This window comes from Cervus elaphus, chromosome 30 (genome assembly GCF_910594005.1).
Source record: "Cervus elaphus chromosome 30, mCerEla1.1, whole genome shotgun sequence".
In the NCBI taxonomy this organism is placed as follows: Eukaryota; Metazoa; Chordata; class Mammalia; order Artiodactyla; family Cervidae; genus Cervus; species Cervus elaphus.
The window spans coordinates 16,053,456-16,072,670 of record NC_057844.1 but is presented as its reverse complement, the minus strand read 5'-3'; the positions used below and the strand labels follow the sequence as shown (position 1 = coordinate 16,072,670).

Here is a 19,215-nt window from a genome sequence, read left to right as displayed (position 1 = left end):
ATTTAGAACTGATAAGTTATAATCGTAAGGTGCCAATTAGTCAAGCATTTAAGATAGCATTCACAACTCAAGGAAATTGGAATCTCTGATGAAGTGAATTTAAGGAGTTATCTGGTTGGATTCTTGACAATGGAGTATTTCATAGTAAGTGTAGAAATCCAAGAAAAGAAAATCTAATAATAATGATGTATTTTATGCAGAGCTTTTGCTTTTTCTGGTAAATTACTCAATGTATTAAGGAAAGGGCTTTTTTGCCTATCTTGACAGTAATGTGAAGTTTAGTGCAATGGAGCTACTGTTATTTTCAGAGACAGTCACCATCTATCACTTAACTTGCTAGGTTAATCTGTGCCTTGGTTTTTTCCAAGATATTCTGAAAGAAACTTCCATGGAGACAGTATGACGTATAAAGACTGGGGGATTTGGAATCAGAAAGGTCGAGAATGGAATTACTGTTCATCACTTACCAGCATTTAATTTCAGAAAAGAAATGACCTCATAGGGGACAGTTGTCTCCTTTCATAAAATGAGGTTAATAAACTTACGTCTCCAGGTTCTCTTGAGGTTTAATGAGACAAATTTGTTGGGAAACAGTATCAGTATAAGTGAATACACAGGAAGCAACTGGTGCCGCTTTCTTTTCTTATAACTTTCCTTCAAGGGAAATCTTTTCCCTTTGGAATCATAAGCTAAGAAATTGTACCGTGGAATAATTCTGCTTTCTATTTTTTTCAAAATAGAGCCAACATGGACAGAAACACAGGAACGCAGAAGCCCTCTCACCTTAGCTTTCCTTTCCCTGTCGGCTGGAGTGTCGGTCCAGACTGATCGGTCTCCAGATTTGCCATCAGCTCTTCTCTTGAAAGTTCTGGGCCCGAGACCAAAGTCTTTCATTTCTGGAGGAAGTTCAGTCATCCAAGACTCTCTCGTAATTGGTTTAGATGAATCCTTTAAGAGAAATAAAAAGTTAAACAAAAAAAAAGTAGCCTGCAAAGTGTGGACATTTATGCATATATGTGTAGAATACTACCTAAGTGACTATGCTTCTCAACTGAGGCAGATGTTAACAGAAAGAGACATTAAGAGAAAGACAAAGGCCCGTCTAATCAAAGCTATGGTTTTTCCAGTGATCATGTACGGATGTAAGAGTTGGACTATAAAGAAAGCTGAGTGCTGAAGAATTGATACTTTTGAACTGCAGTGTTGGAGAAGACTCTTGAGAGTCCCTTGGACTGCAAGGAGATCCAACCAGTCCATCCTAAAGGAGATCAGTCCTGAATATTCATCGGAAGGACTGATGTTGAAGCTAAAGCTCCAATATTATGGCCGCCTGATGTGAAGAATTGACTCCTTGGAAAAGACTCTGATGCTGGGAAAGGCTGAAGGCAGAGGAGAAGGAGAAAAGCATGACAGAGGATGAGATGGTTGGATGGCATCACTGACTTGAAGGACACGAGTTTGAGCAAGCTCTGGGAGTTGGTGATGGACAGGGCAACCTCGTGTGCTGCAGTCCATGGGGTTGCAAAGAGCCCAACACGACTGAGCAACTGAACTGAACTGAAGAGAAAAGGATTTAATAGATGGCTGATTTTTCTTGTCATATATGTTATAAATACTTTCATCTAATTTATCGTTCTTTGGACTTAATGTTATCTTTTGCCATACCATCATTTTTTTTTTTTGTTTTCCATTTGCATTTTAATTACTTGAAAATTAATGCTCACAAATGTGTTCCCACGTACAATGATTGTTTCTTCTATTATTCAATTCTTATCCAAACATTCCACTGAAGTGAACCAAACTGTTAGTTGCTCAGTTGGGTCCAACTCTTTGCAGTCCCATAGACTGTAGCCCACAAGGCTCCTCTGTCCATGAGATTTCCCAGGCAAGAATACTGGAGTGGGTTGCCATTTCCTTCTCCACATACCATCATTTTTAACTGGGCAAATTTGTCAGTTTTCTCCTTTTATGGCTTCTGAGTTACCCTAGAGACTAAATTTTTATATACATACACATGAAAAAGGACATTTTTTAAGTGTCTGTTATCAAAACTGAGATTTTTGATATATCTGGTCGATTTCTCAGAGTAAAGTGTACTATGTATTTGAAACTTACGTCATCTCCTTTAGTCAGTTTTTCTTTCATTCTCTGGGCCCTCTTTTCAAACTCTGCTGTTACACTGGAGTTAACTGGTCCTTTGGCAGGCATCGGCCCGACAATGTCTTCCTCCTCACTGCTATCCATTTCCTTCTGAAACAAGACAGGACCTTTAAACCAAGAGTGGAGCGACACATTATAGAAAATGATCCTAAATTACTCAAAATTTAACTGAGACCGATAACCTAGAAACAGAACAAAAGAGCAAGCACTGTGTTACTGGCTAATCACTGAGCACCTTTCCTGTGCCTTCGTCAAGTGCACCAGAGATCACAAATCCAGGGTGTGAGGTCTGTCCCGCCTCGCCCCCTGTGTCCACGGCAGAGCTCATTAACTCACTTCAGCTCTATTCCTGATGGACACAGATGTGGCCTCACAATTCCTCTATAATACTCCAGGGAAGTGGTCAGGGAAGACAGAGTTGAAACCATTTTCTTTCCTGGCACAGAAAGAGCTCTTTGGAAGAAGAAACACATGAATAAGACATTCTTGGAAGCTATATTAGCCTTCATGATTTAGTACAGTCCACTGGAACAGAAATGCTGTCCAATACCTTCCAAAAGGCTGGCCCAAACGAGTGAATTTGGTGCCCAAATTACTCTAGGGATACAGTATTACTGCAAAAATTGGATTCAAATTATTGTTGGAAAATCATTTTAATAAAGGCTTTCATGTAAGACTCTGTGTTAGATGCTATATACACTAGGGTTTAAAATAGTCCTTGACCTCGAGGAGAGAGAATAAAATAAACAACAAGATGAACAACAATAAGATGTTTGTACTCCAGCTGTGACAGGTAGTTTCTTCCTCTTATTTTTTCAACTACCAGGATCAGGCGACTTAATCTGTGTTGTTTACACTTTCCCTGTTAACCACTCGATGGTAACTCTCTGTGGTTTCTTCTCTGAACCTTTATAGCAATTGTTCTCAGCACAAATAACTAGATAATTACATCTTGTCTTGTGGCTGATTCTAAGCCACACACTCTCTCTCTCTCAATAACTGGACTTTGTCTCATTTGAACCTCATAATAAAACCGGGAAATAGCATTATTATTCCTGTTTTCTTTTTGAGGAAACCTAGGTTTAGAGAAATACACTTGGAAAGATTAAACAACTTGTCTGAGGTTATAAAACATGTACCTAAGACTTAAATGTTCTAAGATCAAAGCCAGTATTTTTTCTACTTATACTACAGCAGACTATTATTTCCTTTATTTCAACTGCTAATGATTTAACTTTAAATGTTTTAGCTTTTCTCGACAACAGTAAGCTCTTTGATGGCAAAGACATTATCTTAAACATATTTATAGCCCCCTACAAACATAATACTTGGTGACATAAAACGAGCAGATGTAAAAGATATAATAAACTTTAAAAATTACAAGAAACGTGATATCAATAGAGTGTTGACATTTAGGATGATGGGATAAGTTAATGATATTTACACTTCCTTCTATTTTAGTATATGTGCTGCCGAAGCGAGCACACACTTCCTTCTAAGAGATAGTTTTATAAAGGCAGAGGCCTGAAATTTGTAGGGATTGTAACAGCTCCAACCAATAACTATTGCTAAGAGAACCCAGTGTTTTGTTCATGCTGGTTGGAATCATGCTCTTTTTAGGAAACTAAAACCTTCTCTAATTTCTGGGGAAAATGCTGATAATTCTAAACCAATCACTTTGGTTTCACTCCTCCTGCCCAACTGATTGGCTTGAGCATGGGCATATGATTTAGCGTGGGCCGCAGAAATCTGAGGAGAGGTCTATGGGAAACCTGGAGAGGTTTCCCTCCCCCTAAAAAGGGGAACAAGATAGCGTTCATTCCTGTGTCTGGACACTGCCACCTGCATGTGAATCTTAGGACTCTGGCAGGCTTCCTGGTATAAGGAAGGGGTCAGCCTGAGAGGAATTAACATACTGCAAGTGACAGAGAAGACATACAAAACTGGGGTCCTGGGTGAGCTCGTGAGGCTATTAAGTTAACCAACCGTGGAATGACCCTATCTCTAGACCTCATCTTAGGTATGAAACACATTTTCCTTAATTTGGGAATACAGATTATAGATCATTCAGGAAGTTAAACAAACAACCCATTTCCTAACTAGGAAGGTGAGACTAAGCTTCACTGTGAGTTGGACTTTCTGTTATTAGCAGCTAAAAGTGCTGTAGCTGGTGGCAAGCCAGCCACATAAATATCTGGGGGAGATGTGGACAGCAGGTATCAAGGCTCAGGGGTAGCAGCCTGCCTGGCATATTTAAGGAGCAAGAAGCCCAGTGTGGTCAGATCGAAGTAAGAAGAAACCAGGGAGTTAATGGAAGACAGACTGTACAGGGCCCTGTAAGGACTCTGGCTTTTATGCAGAGAGGGGAGCAGCAAATTAGTTTTGAGCGTGACTGACATGATCTGACTTTATCTGGGCCACTCTAGCTGCTGTGTTGAGAAGAGGTAGCAACAAGGGCTAAGACATGAAGACCAACAATAACACAAGTGAAATAGGATGCTGGCTTGAGTCAGGGTGGCAGCAGAAGTGGCTGGATTCTGGACGTTCTGGAAGGTGGGAACAGAATTTGTTGTCAGATTGATTTCTGTGACTAAGTGCCTGACACACTTAGGTGTTCTATAATCATTTGTAGGTATTCTATATCATTCATTGAAAGAATGAGTAAATGCTGGAGTTCATGAGCTTAACCACCGAATTATATTTCTTTCAGTAACAACCTCTGTGGAACTGATGAATTCTCAGTGGAGATGCACAAGAGTCTATGAATTCACATATAGGAAAGCACAGCAGAACAGCAGGCTGAACAGTGATAGAAAGTCCTAAGAACTGGGTTCTGAGTTTTAGCTTTACTAAGTAGAAACTGTGCTATTTGGAGTAAGTTATCCAATGTCTCTGGCTTTTAGCATCTCTAAGATACAGATCATAATTATTTCATAAGGCTTTGGAGAAGCTGAAAATAGTATCCATATATGGAGAAAATGCATTATAAATTATATTCTTCGAATCTCAGCTATTGTTAAGGACCAGCCCTCTAATAAAGAAAATAGACTTCCTCCTTGATTCCAGAATCACCTGCTCTTTCTTTTCAAAACATCATGTACCCACGAGTGACCCTGTTAAATAATGGTACCAGAACTGGGTGGGACAAAGTTAATTTCAATATTTTATAATAATCATTTCACTATTTAAACATTTCTCAGCTTGCTCTCTTTTGCATCAAATCACAACAATTCTTTAAACTGTTCACCGTATTCTACTTTCCAGGACTTAAAAGCTTCCTTTCAAGGATGAGAAGCATGAATAGATCACACCCTGTCAACTCATGACTGCCTTGTTATTTTCCTAACAGAATCTCAGGTCTGTGAAAGCTTTTGATTTTGTCTCCCTATGCTGTAATCCTAAATTAGTATGACTATGACACATCTTACATTACAGTTGAGTCAAATGATTATAGTTATTACTATGTAAGGTCTTGGTTTCTTACATCTTGTTCTTTAATAGAAAAATCCCCAAACCTCAGAGTTGAAATATGATGACACTTGTCCTGGATCACTTCTGCTTTTGTCACTTTTCTGTGTAGATTTAAGAAAACCAGGTGGTAGAGCAGGACCTATCATAGGCCTGAAAAATAAAACGTACCTTTAAAAAGTCAGCTTTCAGTTGACTTTTACTTTTCAGTAAAAGCTCACACAAATAATAAAAAGCCAGATAATAATAACAAATGTGGAAAATGAGAATCTTATTCAGTGTACTATTTTTACTCTGTAACTTAGTATTCATGTATGGATGTGAGAGTTGAAGCATAAAGAAGGTTGAGAACTGACGAATTGATGCTTTTGAACTGTGGTGTTGGAGAAGACTCTTGAGAGTCCCTTGGGCTGCAAGGAGATCCAACCAGTCCATCCTAAAGGAGATCAGTCCTGGGTGTTCATTGGAAGGACTGATGCTGAAGCTGAAACTCCAATACTTTGGCCACCTCATGCGAAGAGTTGACTCATTGGAAAAGACCCTGATGCTAGGAAAGATAGAAGGCAGGAGGAGAAGAGAGAGACAGAGGACGAGACGGTTGGATGGCATCACTGACTTGATGGATATGAGTTTGAGCAAGCTCCGGGATCAGTGATGGACAGAGAAGCCTGGCATGCTGCATCCCTGGGGTCGCAAAGAGTCAGACACGACTGAGCCACTGAACAACAAACCTAGCATTTTTTCACCGAGTATCATAAAAAAATTTAATTTCTGCACTTTAATTTTCTATTTATTAGTTAATGATTAGATGCTAAACCAGTAATTCTCATTCTTTGTGGCAGCGGTATAAACCCACTTCCTAAAAGAACTAGGTAAATAAAAATAATGACAAAAAAAGAATCCTTATTATGGACTAAAGCCTGTGAAGATCTTTTTATCTTGTGCCTTGGCTTTCAGTTTTGATATTCACTGTCCACTGAAAAATACCTTAGTGGCATTTTAATTACAGTCAGAACTACTTAGGTACAAATGGAATCTTAAGGACATATGTAGCAAATGCGAACAACAGCTGTTAGTAATTTACTTATGGTTACATGCATCAAGGCAGTATAAAAACCAATATTTTGTCCTCACTAACAACCCAATTATGATGCGGAAATGTGTAACAAAGAAAATAGTTCATCTGAGACCCAGAGAGAAAGGAAAAGGTAGTATGCTAACCCCATTTCAACCAGAGAGTGTATTTTTCTGTTTCCCTAAAAAAAAAAAAAAAAAAAAAAAAAAAAAAAAAAACCTGGTTGGGATAAGTCGCTCCATTTTCTACCTAAGCCAAAGGATGCCCAAGGACAACACACACTAGGAAGTGGAAGAGCTGGAGCTTTCGCTTTGTTTGGTTTTCTTTTGGGCCACGCTGCACGGCGTATGGGATCTCAGTTCCCCAACCAGGGGTCAGACCTGTATCCCCTGCGCTGGAAGCATGGAGGCTTAACCACTGGACTGCCAGGAAGTCCCCAGAGCTGGAGTTTGAACCCCGGTCTATCTGATGGCAAAGTTCATTTTCTTTCAAGTTGCCCTACTGCCACAGTCTGAGGCAACTAACTTCTGTTCAAAAGAGAAAACTTGCTGAAATTCTAGGTCTTCGAAAGAGAAAGTGCTTTTTGTGTGGAAAAAACAAAAAGAGGAATGCTACTTTCTACTCTCTTTCATACTATTAAGTTTCTCCATTCTATCTTTGCCTTTTTCAAGAGATGGCCCTGTGTGAGTGGAACCAACCAAGATGGCAGGAATGTCCTAAGCTGAATTTCCCAGGCGGCACTGTCCAACCAGAGTTTTACACACAGGTTTCCCGGCAGGGCGAAAACAGTACCAGAGTCACAAGGCCTGGGTTCTGATCCTGGCCACTTGGTTACCTCTTGTCTGGGTTCATAAAACTGCTATGAACCGAAACAACTGTACGTATGAAAAATGCAGAAGTGTGCTATTAAGAGAGATCAAATCAGTTGTCGTTTATAAAGTATAAGGAAGTGATGTAAGAGTTTTTTCTGAGCTTTTAGCAGATCTACAAATGCAAGTACAGCTCAATTCTCTGGCCTCAGGGAATTTTGTGAGGTTAAAATTACTAATACATACAATCTTAAAATATAGTAAAGGAACATAACCACGGCATGCTACAGGCTCATGGAAGGTTTTCCTTCCAATATATCCTACCACCTGTTTATTTCAAAGATATATTTTATTATCGTCAAGATAGAATTCTCAAGAAACTGCTCTGCCTCTAATAACTATTTTCTTGAAAGGCATGTTATATCCCAGCAGTCAGCACGTTTCCCATAAAATGCCAGGCGGATGTTAGGTTCTGAGGGCCACGTTTGGTCTCTGCCGCATATTTGTCTTTTCATTTTAATGGCCCCCCAATGATCATTCTTAGCTTGGGGGCCATACAAAAACAGCCATGGATTGCCCAGCCTTCTTATTTCTTTTTCTTAATAATAAGCACCCTTTTATCTGCAGACACCATTACAAAGACTATTTTATATTCACAAAAAAAGTGTTTTTTTGAGTTGTAGTCAGAGGCAGTTACTTCCAGAAAGTTATATGAAAATTAGAAGCTGACAATTGTGATTACAACCTCTGAACATAAAACGTACAACAGCCTTTCCTACTTGTTCTTGCACATTGGGATATACTGTTATGGATTATAAACAATTTGGTGTGCAATTTCATATTCAGCATTTAAAAATTTTATAATTTCGAGAAGACAATATTTACTATATGTTTATTCTGTGCTAGGCACTATAGAAGAGTCACACGTTTATATATGTATACAGATACGACATCTCAATCACCATGACAATTCTGTAAGGGGTGTGTTGCTATCTTAATCCATGGATGACACATTTGAGGTTCAGTTAACTGTGTAATTTGGTACATAGGGATTTGCCTGTTCTTTCAATAAATAATTAAGGAGATATCTGAATTAGATCCCTGGTTGGGGAACTAGGATCTCATATGTCAAGTGGTGCAGCCAAAAAAAGAAAGAAAGAAAGAAAAAAAAAAAAGATCAATTACCAGGATTCTAGTCATTGGCTATATGTGAAACTTTGTTTTTTTAAAAAAAAGGGAAAAGGGTCATGTTTCACCCAGCCTATCACAGAATGCTGTTGTATCAAATAAGTCACGTGAGTGTTTTTCATGAATTGTTAAGTGTCATAAACATGTAAATAATTTATTTTTCTTATGTGGATTTAAAAATTTTTTTCACTTCAAGTTTATTTCAAATGTTATATAAGTTAAAAAATAATTTCAGGGACTTCCCTGGTGGTCCAGTGGTTAAGACTCTGAGCTCACAATGCAGGTGGCCCAAGTTCGATCCTGTGTCAGGGAACTAGATCATACATGTCATGACTAAAACCCAACGCAGCCAAAAAAATAAAAGTAAAAAACAAAACAAAAAAACAATTTCAGACAACTCTTTAATGAATTAATAGACACGAGAAAAGACTGGCCTGAAAGGGTACACATTCTTACCGTGGAGGAGAATCATCTTGCTTTTTAAACCCAGGAGGAAGAGCTGGCCCAAAAAACCCTTCATCATCATCATCGTCATCATCATCTTGATTTCTCCTCGGTTTTCTGAAAACATAGTAGTGTAATTTTATGCATGTATGTCAGAAGTTTTTTCATAGGGAAATTTTTAATTTTTAAAGGCATAATAACTTTAACTAGTTGTATAAATTCTGAAACAATAAATCTATCTTGCCAAGCAAAAAAGAAAAGGTACCACAGATCTTATACTAATCTTTCCTGGGAATTCACTTGAGGTCAAAATAGAGACTGGTTACTTCTCTACAGCAGTGATGTATCAATTTTCTGTATTTTATGTGTTGATAAAGACTCTAACCAGTGAAGTTTCAAATATTCTACTTACTAGATATTTTTTTTTTTTTTTTTAAAGGTGTTTATTTTTGTTTTGTTTTGGCCATGCTCTATGGCATGTGGTATCTTAGTTCCCCGACCAGGGTTTGAACCCGTGTCTCCTGCATTGAGAGCATGGAGTCTTAACCACTGGACCACCAGGGACGCCCCTACTAGATATTTTTAAGCAAAGAATTTATGACATTGGCTTTTAAATTCACTTTCGTAAGGGTTGCTATTTTTGTCCCTTAGTCATTAAAATGCATTAAAAAAAACCCTTGCTATCCCTTAATAAAGATTTGATTTCTTATCTACATGGGCCTTGGGTGAGTAAGGCTAGATCAGAGGGAATTCTTCATTTACTTAAAAAGCACACACTGCACACATTAGTTTTAAAAGAAGATGTATGGTTTACTCATAATATTTAATCACTTCAATAATACCTTATGGAAAGATTCTTTATAAAAGACGTTTATTGAAATTCTAGATATCTCTGGAGCTATATACTACCAAGATACATTTTTCTGTAAAAGGTATAGTTCATGAGGAAATGAAATATGAAGTGATTTCTTCTTGTGCTGTATAAATGCAGGTTATGATAGCTTCTTGGGAAAGTGTTAGTTGCTCAGTTGGGTCTGATTCTTTCACGACTCCATGGACAGTAGCCCACCAGGCTCCTCTGTTCATGGGATTCTCCAGGCAAGAATACTGGAATGGGTTGCCATTTCCTTCTCCAGGGTATGTTCCTGACCCTGGGATTGAACCCGGGTCTCCTTCACTGCAGGCAGATTCTTTACCATCTGCGCCACAGGGAAGCCCCTTACCAGCTATCTACTCGAACCAATATGTACCAGATTCGGAGCGTGGTTTACCATTTAACGTAATAACGGACTGACCGTGCCGGTGGACCAGTGTCGTCTTCTTCAGATTCTTGATTTCCTTCTTCGGACAAAGAACTACTGTCCTCGTCGCTGTCTGATGACTCTGAACTACTGCTTTTATAATTAGGGGGCAGAGCCGGTCCTGCAACTGAAAAAGATGTCTTGTGTTTGTCATAAGTAGTCACAACTGTTTCAGTGAATCTCTTAGCTCAGGGGTCCTCAACCTTCAGGATCTAATGCCTGATGATCTGAGGTGGGGCACATATAATAATAATCAAGTGCACAATAAATGCAATGTGCCTGAGATCACTCCAAAACCACCCCCTACTCCATCTGTGGAAAAACTGTCTTCCCCGAAATGGGTCCCTGGGGCCAGAAAGGCTGGGGACCGCTGCCTGAGCTGACATTTCACACTTTATTTTCCCAAATTGACAGCACTGGCGGGCTACCATTTATTACAGACTTTAATCTCCTTTGCTCTTGTTCTGAGTATAGTGGTTTAGTCTTTCCAACTCCAGGAAGGCAGAGATCATGTCTTACACAGCGTTAACTATGAGATTCACAAAAACTTTAAAACCCGAACTTATAAATATAGCAACAGCATGTAAGTTCCCTGATATCTTACAGTTTTTGCATTGGTTGTAATTTTGGTTGGTGCAACTGCCAAAATGGCTTCATGATTTCTTTTTTACTAACAGACAGCATATGGTAGATAATACATCACAGAGTTAACTAAACAACAAATCTGCCATTTCATACTCTATTATGTTAAAAATCAAAATTATCCATTCTGGTTGCTGACTAAGAATCACCACTTAAAAAAAAATCTTTACGAGCATTACCATACTTCTCAGTTAGTTTTCTGTTCAAGATGATTTCCAAGCAGAGACAAAAGCAGACACTAAATTCTGCTCCTTCCTGACAGAGACTCAGAAAAGAGAATGAGGCTGCACTGGGGTGGGGATGCTGAGGGAGGGATGATGGTCTTCTGGGCCCACTAACAGAGCCAACTGCTCTTACTTTATGGCTCAGCAAAAATTATCATTGCTTGATGTCACACACATAAAACTGTCTATGTCAATTCTAAGCAGTGATGCCAAAACTCAAGCCTGGATGTTTAATAAATTCACCAAAATATTTTTTAAAAAAAGATTCCTGGGCCCTTACCCCAGAGATTTTGACTCAGTTGGCCTGGTGGAGGACCTGGAAATATGATTTTCCAAAGAGCTTTCCAGGTATGCTATTCCCTCAATATTAACAGCAACAAAAACTTAAGAGAGACTTCTGTGCATTTACCTATTTAATTCTGGCAACAACCTTATTAGGACAGTAGTATGACTTCCATCTCGCAGACAAGGAAACTGAGGTAAAGAGATAGTATCTCGCCCAATTTCACACAACTCAACAGAGGAGTTATGATATGAACTTCTTAACCACTACACCAAACAACATTCAACAAAGGTCAACATTCAACAAATATTTATTGAGTAAATACTTCCAGAGACATAACTTAGAAAATAAATTAAAAAGGTGACTGTGAACGTGTGGGAGGATAATTCTAAAGACAGAGGTCAGGGAAGGTACCCCTGAGAAGACGTTTGTACGGAGACTTAAATGACAGTGGCCATGGAACAATCTGAGGGAAGAACATTCTAGATGGGGGAATCCCTGCTGCAAAGGTCCTATGGAGAGAACAAGCTTGAAGTGCTTGAGGGACAAAAAGGCCTGTGTAGCTAAAGCAAAGTTAAGCAAAGTGACAAGACAAAAGGGATGGTATAAAGGGGTTAGTTACAATGTATGCTTTGGGGTCAGACTCTAGCCATGAATTCCAGCTCAGCTGCTTATTAGCTGTGTGGTTTGAATGTTATTTAACCTTCCCATGTCACGCCCTCCCTTTTTCCTTTTAAATAAGATTGACTGATTTCTGGCCGTGCTGCACCACATGTGAGATCTCAGCTCTCCTACTTGGGATTGAACCCATGCCCCCAGCAGTGGGAGTGTGGAGTCTTAACCACTGGACTGCCAGGGAAGTCCCTGTCTCAACAAATTGGATGCATTTTTTTCTATATATCATTAAATAAAGGAAGGACTTTTAGAAAAAAATGCTAAACTTGTAACACAGCATGCCTAGAAAAGAATAATCAAGCAGCAAAAGGCGGAAAACATTAAGAATTAAGGGACAGAACTCCTGTCTCCCACTGCTGTGTAAGATTGCAGAATAGTTAATGTCTTAGTATGTAAATATTCCTCAACCACAAATGGAGATTACATATGACTTCTGATTGTGATGAATAGCGCCTTTACTGATTTCTGGTTTATCTCTGTATGTAGTACTAATCCCAGAGAAAGCATCTTTTAGAATATAGCAAGAAGTGGAGAACACCACCTTCTACAAATAACCCTTTCTTCAAAATTCTAGGGAGTCATAGTTTAACATGAAAGAGATTAAAGTTAAAAGTTAAAGTGAAGTCGCTCAGTCGTGTCTGACTCTGTGCGACCCCGTGGACTGTAGCCTACCAAGCTCCTCTGTCCATGGGATTTTCCAGGCAACAGTACTGGAGTGGGCTACCATTTCCTTCTCCAGGGGGTCTTCCTGACCCAGGGATCAAACCTGGGTCCCCCACATTGCAGGTAGACGCTTTACCTTCTGAGCCACCAGGGAATCCCATAAAAGAGATTAAGAGATTACATTTCATTCCCATGATTGGTTCTTTCCATCTTCTTGTTTCTAAATATTAAGGAGGGAAGTTTTTTCTTTTTCCCTTTATTTTTTTTCTCTTTTGCTCCTTCCTTTTCTTAAATATGGGTGTTATCAATGTAATTTGTCAATTTGATACTACTGGCTAATTTTGGGTTTGTTCCAATCAAGATGAGGTTTTAATATTCTTTTGTAAAGTTCAAATGGTTAAAAGGTTAAATGGGTTAAACATGTGCTATATTACAACTAAGGGATAAATCTGCCTTGAATTTTTAAAGAAACACATGGGATATGTTTAAAGATGGGAATAAACAGATGAAGACAAAACTCCTCTGAGAAGAATGTCAGGCCTTATTTTTTTAAAAAATGACCCCAGGAAAAATAATGTAGAAAAGTAATATTCAGAATACAGCATTATTTATTTTCCATTTGGGTTATGTCAAAAGAAATAATTACTACACAATAAAATAATACTAAGAAATGGTAATACTTTAAAAAAAGAATATTGAAAACATAAGTTAGTACAATATAAGCCCCATTACAGACTTTCTAATAAAATTGAGGATATGCCTGGCTTCACTTTTTTATAGGTATCATTCTTCAGAACTATAGAAAATGTCTTAAAATACTGTTTTAGGTGCTTGTAATGAACAATTCCATCTCACTCCTAGAGTAGTGATGCGTGTTATTAAGGCAGCTCTCCCACTGCAGTAGTAATTTTACCAATAGATTACAACTTCCATAAGAATACAGATTATGCCTTATACATTCCATTATGTTCCCCTTGTAGTAACTATCAGATAGAATTATGCAGACACAAAAAGAAGTACTCAGTATATATCACATCAGACCTCTTTACAGATCAGCAATTGATTATAACAGGAAACACTGACTCTGAACCCCAATTAAGTAAAATGTTATTCCCTCTAAAGCAATTCCATTCTTCTCACAAGTATGTTTATACTACAAAAGAATTATACTCATATTATGTTTTCAATTTCAACAATAAAAACTTAGGGACTTGCCTAGTGGTCCCAAGGTTAAGACTGCACCTTCCGATGAAGGGGGTGCTGGTTCGGTTCCTGGCCAAGGAGCGAAGACCCCACGTGCCTCTCAGCCAAAAAACCAAAACATGAAACAGAAGCTATATTGCAACAAATTCAATGAGACTTAAAAAAATTTGTGGAAATTTGTTTTCTCTTTTGTTTCATACAGACTTTCACAATAATCTTGATTTTGCCTGTTGATGGGCAAAGTCTAAAATATTTACTGTCTGGTCCAGGAAAAGCTTGCTGATCCTGTGACAGGTTTAAGTCATGGAAATATCAATAAAGAGCATCCAAGTGTCTTTTGATGGGAGTAGGTAGTGACATCAGAGAAAGCTGCCTAGAAAGAGCGATGGGTGGGCTGAGGCCAAAAGATGAGACTGAATTAGCTGGGCAAAGGGAGTGTGGGTTGGGGCAAACGTGGCCCACGCAGAGGGAAAAGCACCTGCGATGAACTGCAAGCCAAAGGGTCTGACGCATCTAGAAATGTGCTCAGAGTGGCTGGAGCCAAGAGAGGAGAGAAGGAGGGACCATGGGAGTGGGAGTGGGGAGGGGGATGTTGCTGTGAGGTCAAGCAAGGTCAGGACTGAAAAGACTGCCTTGAATTTAGCAACAAGTTGCTGAGAGGGACTTCCTTAGTGACTCAGTGGTTAAGAATCCGCCTGCCAATGCAGGGGACCTGGGTTCCATCTCTGGTCTGGGAAGATCCCACATGCCGCCAGGTAACTAAGCCTGTGTACCAGAGCTCCAGAGCCCGTACTCTAGAGGCCATGAGCCACAACGACTGAGTCCATGAGCAGCGACTGCTGAAGCTTGTGTGCCCGAAAGCCGGTGCTCCACAACGAGAGACGCCACCGCAGGGAGAAGCCCATGCACCGCAACTAGAGCAGGTCCGGCTTGTCACAGCTAGAGAAAGCCCGCAAGCCGCAACGAAGACCCAGTGCATCCAAAAATAAATAAATAGAAAAAGCGATTTAAAAAAAGGTGCTGAGAGACAACTGGTGGGTTGTTTACTTTCACAGTGAAATTGGTGAGAGTTTTTAGGCAAAGTACCAGAAAAGTGAGGAAGTTTTTTTAAGATGGCATCTACTTTTTCTGTGATGGAGAGAGAGGCTAAAGAAGAAAGAGTAGGCTTTAAAAAGTTAAAGTTGATCACTGGGGTGGACAGCAGTGTGGGAAAACATCACAGGATAGCAGGGCAGAGCTGACCCAGCCAGGGAGGAGATTATGGTCAGCAGCAGCAATAGCCTGTGGAGGGGTGAGGTTTCATCTAGCAGCATGTGGAAGCCTGGGTGTGGTTCACTAGGGGTGAACGTCTTGACTGATCCAGGGTGGAATTTTTGTCAGATGGATTTATAGAATTACTGGATGGGAAAAGGCAGTGGAAGATACTGACAAGAGAACGGATGAATGGATAGACCACAGAGGCTAAGTTGAGCAGGGACAGAAACAATAAAAGGAAGGAGGTCCATTAGGACTGAGGCAGAGAGGCTCAATGAGACTAAAACCAAAGATTAAAAAAAACTGTGATGAGAGTAACCAAGCAAATTAAAAAGCAGAGACATCACTTTGCTGACAAAGGTCTGTACAGTCAAGCTATGGTTCTTCCAGTAATCATTTGTGGACGTGAGAGTTGGACCATGAAGACAACTGAGCACTGAAAAACTGATGCTTTCCAACTGTGGTGCTGGAGAAGACCCTTAAGAGTCCTGTGGACAGCAAGGCAATCAAACCAGTCCATCCTAAAGGAAATCAACCCTGAACATTCACTGGAAGGACCGATGCTGAAGCCGAAGCTCCAATCCTTTGGCCACCTGATGCAAAGAGCCGACTCACTGGAGAAGACCCTGAAGCTGGGAAAGATTGACGGCAAAAGAAAAGGGCAGCAGAGGATGAGATGGTTAGATAGAATCACTGACTCAATGGACGTGAATTTGAGCAAACCCTGGGTGATAGTGGAGGACAGGGGAGCCTGGCATGCAGCAGTCCATGGCGTCACAAAGAGTCGGACACAACTTAGCGACTGAACAACAACTACCACTGATCCACCCTTCCTTCTCCGCCTTATCCACACCTTTGCCAGATATAGATGTAACTCAATAGCTAATACAACAATTTGACCATCCTGTAGGTAACCTGTGGTTCCCAGATAGCCCCTCTTGCTTTCTCCTTCTCTTCCTGAAAGAGTGTTGAGTTCCACAGTTTTTGCAACCTTGTCACAGTCAAGAGTCGGACACAACTTAGCGACTGAACAACGAGAGTAACCAAGGAAGAATGATGTATGAATAAGGGGTTCTGGCTGAGAATGAGACTGAATTTAAGTTTTCAGAGATGTGGAAAATCCCTGGCGGTCCAGTGGTTAGGACTCCGAATCCATGGTCTCACTGTGGACGGCCTAGGTTCAATTCCTGGTCATGGAAATAAGATCCCACAAGCTATGAGGTGCCTCCCTCCCTTCCCAAAAAACTTTTCAGAAATGGAATAAGGTCCGGCGTGTGACTGCAAGTGTAGCTAAGATGAGTGGTATGAAGGTCACTGCAGATGAAGAGAATAAAGTCAGAGTAAGAAAGGCCCAGGTTCCACTCAACTTCCACAAAGCAGTATCTGGATGTTGGGACTTGTCTGGAGAAAACATTTTCACCCCAGTTTTTAAACATGATCTCAGGTGACATTTCCCAACATTCAGTTATCCAGAGTATTCAAATAAAATTAATTTGGTCCATCTCAAACCTGTGTGCTAAATAAAAAATTGGGTTAACTCCACTTTTCTTCAATCATTGTTGAAGGGAACTTTCCTTGCTAAAATAAACACGTAACTTTTTAAAAACCACAGAGAAACCAAGATCTGGAAAAAAATCTCTGGGTGGAAACATGGCCTCTGGGTAGTCAAGAGTGCAAATTAGATTCAGAAATGGGAGGGTTATTCCTTCAGCTTTACTGTTTTCTAACTTCAGTCAACCCCAGGCTACAAATCAGAACAAACATGAAAGGAGATGGATGCTCAGGGAGGGCTCCGAGAATCTTTTTCTTTGGCAAATACGAGGTACTAGTTGTGTGTTAAGACTAGAAGATGACTGAGCAATGGGTGGAGACAGCTATATATCAACAAATTATTTCAAAAGTGTATTAAATACCTGTTGTATTTAAGTAGGAAAAAAACAAAACAAAAAAAAACCCCCATGGGTAGAAAGGAGGGCGAGACAGTTTGGAAAGGCTTCACTGAGCTGACGTTGAAGTTAGGGCTCAAAGGATGAGGTATGAGTTTGTCAGGTATGTCAAAAAGGGCAGGGCAAAGCCCGAAGGAGCCTAGGGAACTGAAGAACTGCGCAGACACTCGGACAAGTTTGAGCGCTGAACTGTGTGTCAGATGAAATGACAGGATGAGAGGGGCAGGAAGGCTGGCCGGGGACTTGAGGGCAAAGATTCTGCAAGATCCAAGGGTATTCATTGTACGTCAGAAGGCAAGACAGCACAGAGGTTCGGAGCACGGGCTTCGCTCTAAATAGGGCTCTTCCACTTAACGAGCGATGCACCATGGGCAACAGCCCGAGTCTCAGTGTCCCCATCCGTATCACCGAAGAATAGTTACCTCACGCAGTGGCCAGGAGGGTTAAAGGACTGACATGCGTATCGACGGTTTAGCTGAGGGTGCAGTCCATTAAGCGCTAAGTGCGGATGCTTCATTGTGATAATGGTTACAGGCCAAAGCTAGTTTCTGCAGCCCCTAGGACTCCGCTTGGGAAGGAGAGTTACTTCGGACCCGGCCGCGCCCACTCGCCAGGCGTCCGCCCTCCCAGGCGTCGGGACCAGGGCCAGGCCAGAGACTGGGCGGGAGGGGCCGGCGGGCGGGTAACTCGCCGCCGCTTACCGGGGCTGGAGTCCCGCTCCTCGTCCTCCGCCGACCCGCCGGCCTTGAAGCCGGGCGGCAGGGCCGGCCCAATCAGATCCCTCGCCATCCGCGGGGTCAGACACTGCAGGCGTACACAAGTGTCTCCAAGCCGAGTCAGAACTCCACGACGGGCAGCCCGCGAGGCGCCGAACGCGAGGGAAGCTCTTCCGGCGCCGGCCGATGACATTTCAGCTTGTGATTGGTTGATCTTTGCTATTGGCGGTAACGGAAGTGACGCCTAAGGCTTGCTGCGCACTCGCACGCCGGGTTGACTAGCAGGCGGGTGGCGATGGGCGAGCCGGTTGGTGATGCCGTGCCTCCCGCCGGGTGGTTCCCAGCCCCCGAGCTGACACCCACGCTGGGGCCTCTACGCGACCGAGCCTCGCGGCCGAACAACTGGATGCTGTGGGCGATGCCGCCGCCGCCGCCGCCTTCGTCGCTTCCCGCAGCAGGGTCCGAGCCTGCCTTAGAGGCACAGCCCCGCGCGGAAGCCCGCACTTTCCCCGGGGCACCTCCCCCCTTCGACGCCCACATTCTTCCCGGGGCGCAGCCCCCCTTTGACGCCCAGTCCCCCCTCGATTCTCAGCCTCAACTCAACGGCCAGCCTTCCTGGAATTTCCAGGCGTCAGCGTCACGGTACTGGACGCAGTCCCCTGGTAGTTTTCCTTGGCATCAGCAGCCCCACAGCACTCCAGGTAGGTTGTTAACGCCTTTCCGTACCACCCCTTATCTTTCTTTTCCATCCCTACTTCCTCCTCCTCTTCCACCCTTCTTCTCCTCTCTTCTTCTGATACTGCCTTGCTCTCTTGGAGTTTGGTCGTTAATGTCTCACAGTTTGTTCCACAGTTAACGATTTCCCGACTTGTTCATTTAGTTCAGCAGTTATTTGGTTGATTCCAACTATGAGCCAGGACGTGAGGGTACAGCAGTGAGCAAAACATTCAGAAATCCTTATCTTAGGGCTTGCCATCTCCTGGTGTAAGCTGACAGAGACAATGAACAAAATAAAGCGGTGCCTATTAGAAGGCAGTGAGTGCTGTGGAGAGAGAAAGCAGAGTCACAGTTTTAAATGTCAGTGTCAGTCATGAGTAAGGTCACATTGAAGCAGAGACTTAAGAGAGGTGAGGGATCAGTTGTTACTGTTTAGTAGCTAAGTCA

At 41.5% G+C, this 19,215-nt stretch overlaps 2 protein-coding genes across 4 annotated transcripts in view; one reads left to right on the top strand and one right to left on the bottom strand.

Moving 5' to 3' along the window:
* The window catches only part of GPALPP1 (GPALPP motifs containing 1), a 32,351-nt gene extending 14,113 nt beyond the window's left edge, over window positions 1-18,238 (bottom strand). Inside the window, exons 1-6 of one of the 3 annotated variants that reach the window (XM_043891894.1) lie at window positions 18,037-18,238; window positions 10,440-10,572; window positions 9,157-9,261; window positions 5,676-5,781; window positions 2,116-2,247; window positions 784-948 (exon numbers count right to left, since the gene is read on the bottom strand). In XM_043891894.1, the coding sequence (XP_043747829.1) occupies window positions 784-948; window positions 2,116-2,247; window positions 5,676-5,781; window positions 9,157-9,261; window positions 10,440-10,572; window positions 18,037-18,124 (729 nt within the window). In that variant the 5' untranslated portion in view covers window positions 18,125-18,238. Of the gene's footprint in view, window positions 1-783; window positions 949-2,115; window positions 2,251-5,675; window positions 5,782-9,156; window positions 9,262-10,439; window positions 10,573-17,757; window positions 17,984-18,036 lie in introns of those variants that run through there. The other 2 variants (XM_043891893.1, XM_043891895.1) reach the window with 2 other exon arrangements.
* Window positions 18,239-18,284: 46 nt separating this feature from the next.
* The window catches only part of NUFIP1 (nuclear FMR1 interacting protein 1), a 31,429-nt gene continuing 30,498 nt past the window's right edge, over window positions 18,285-19,215 (top strand). Inside the window, exon 1 of the mRNA XM_043891892.1 lies at window positions 18,285-18,752. Coding sequence (XP_043747827.1) covers window positions 18,347-18,752 — 406 coding nt within the window. The 5' untranslated portion in view covers window positions 18,285-18,346. The remainder of the gene's footprint in view (window positions 18,753-19,215) is intronic.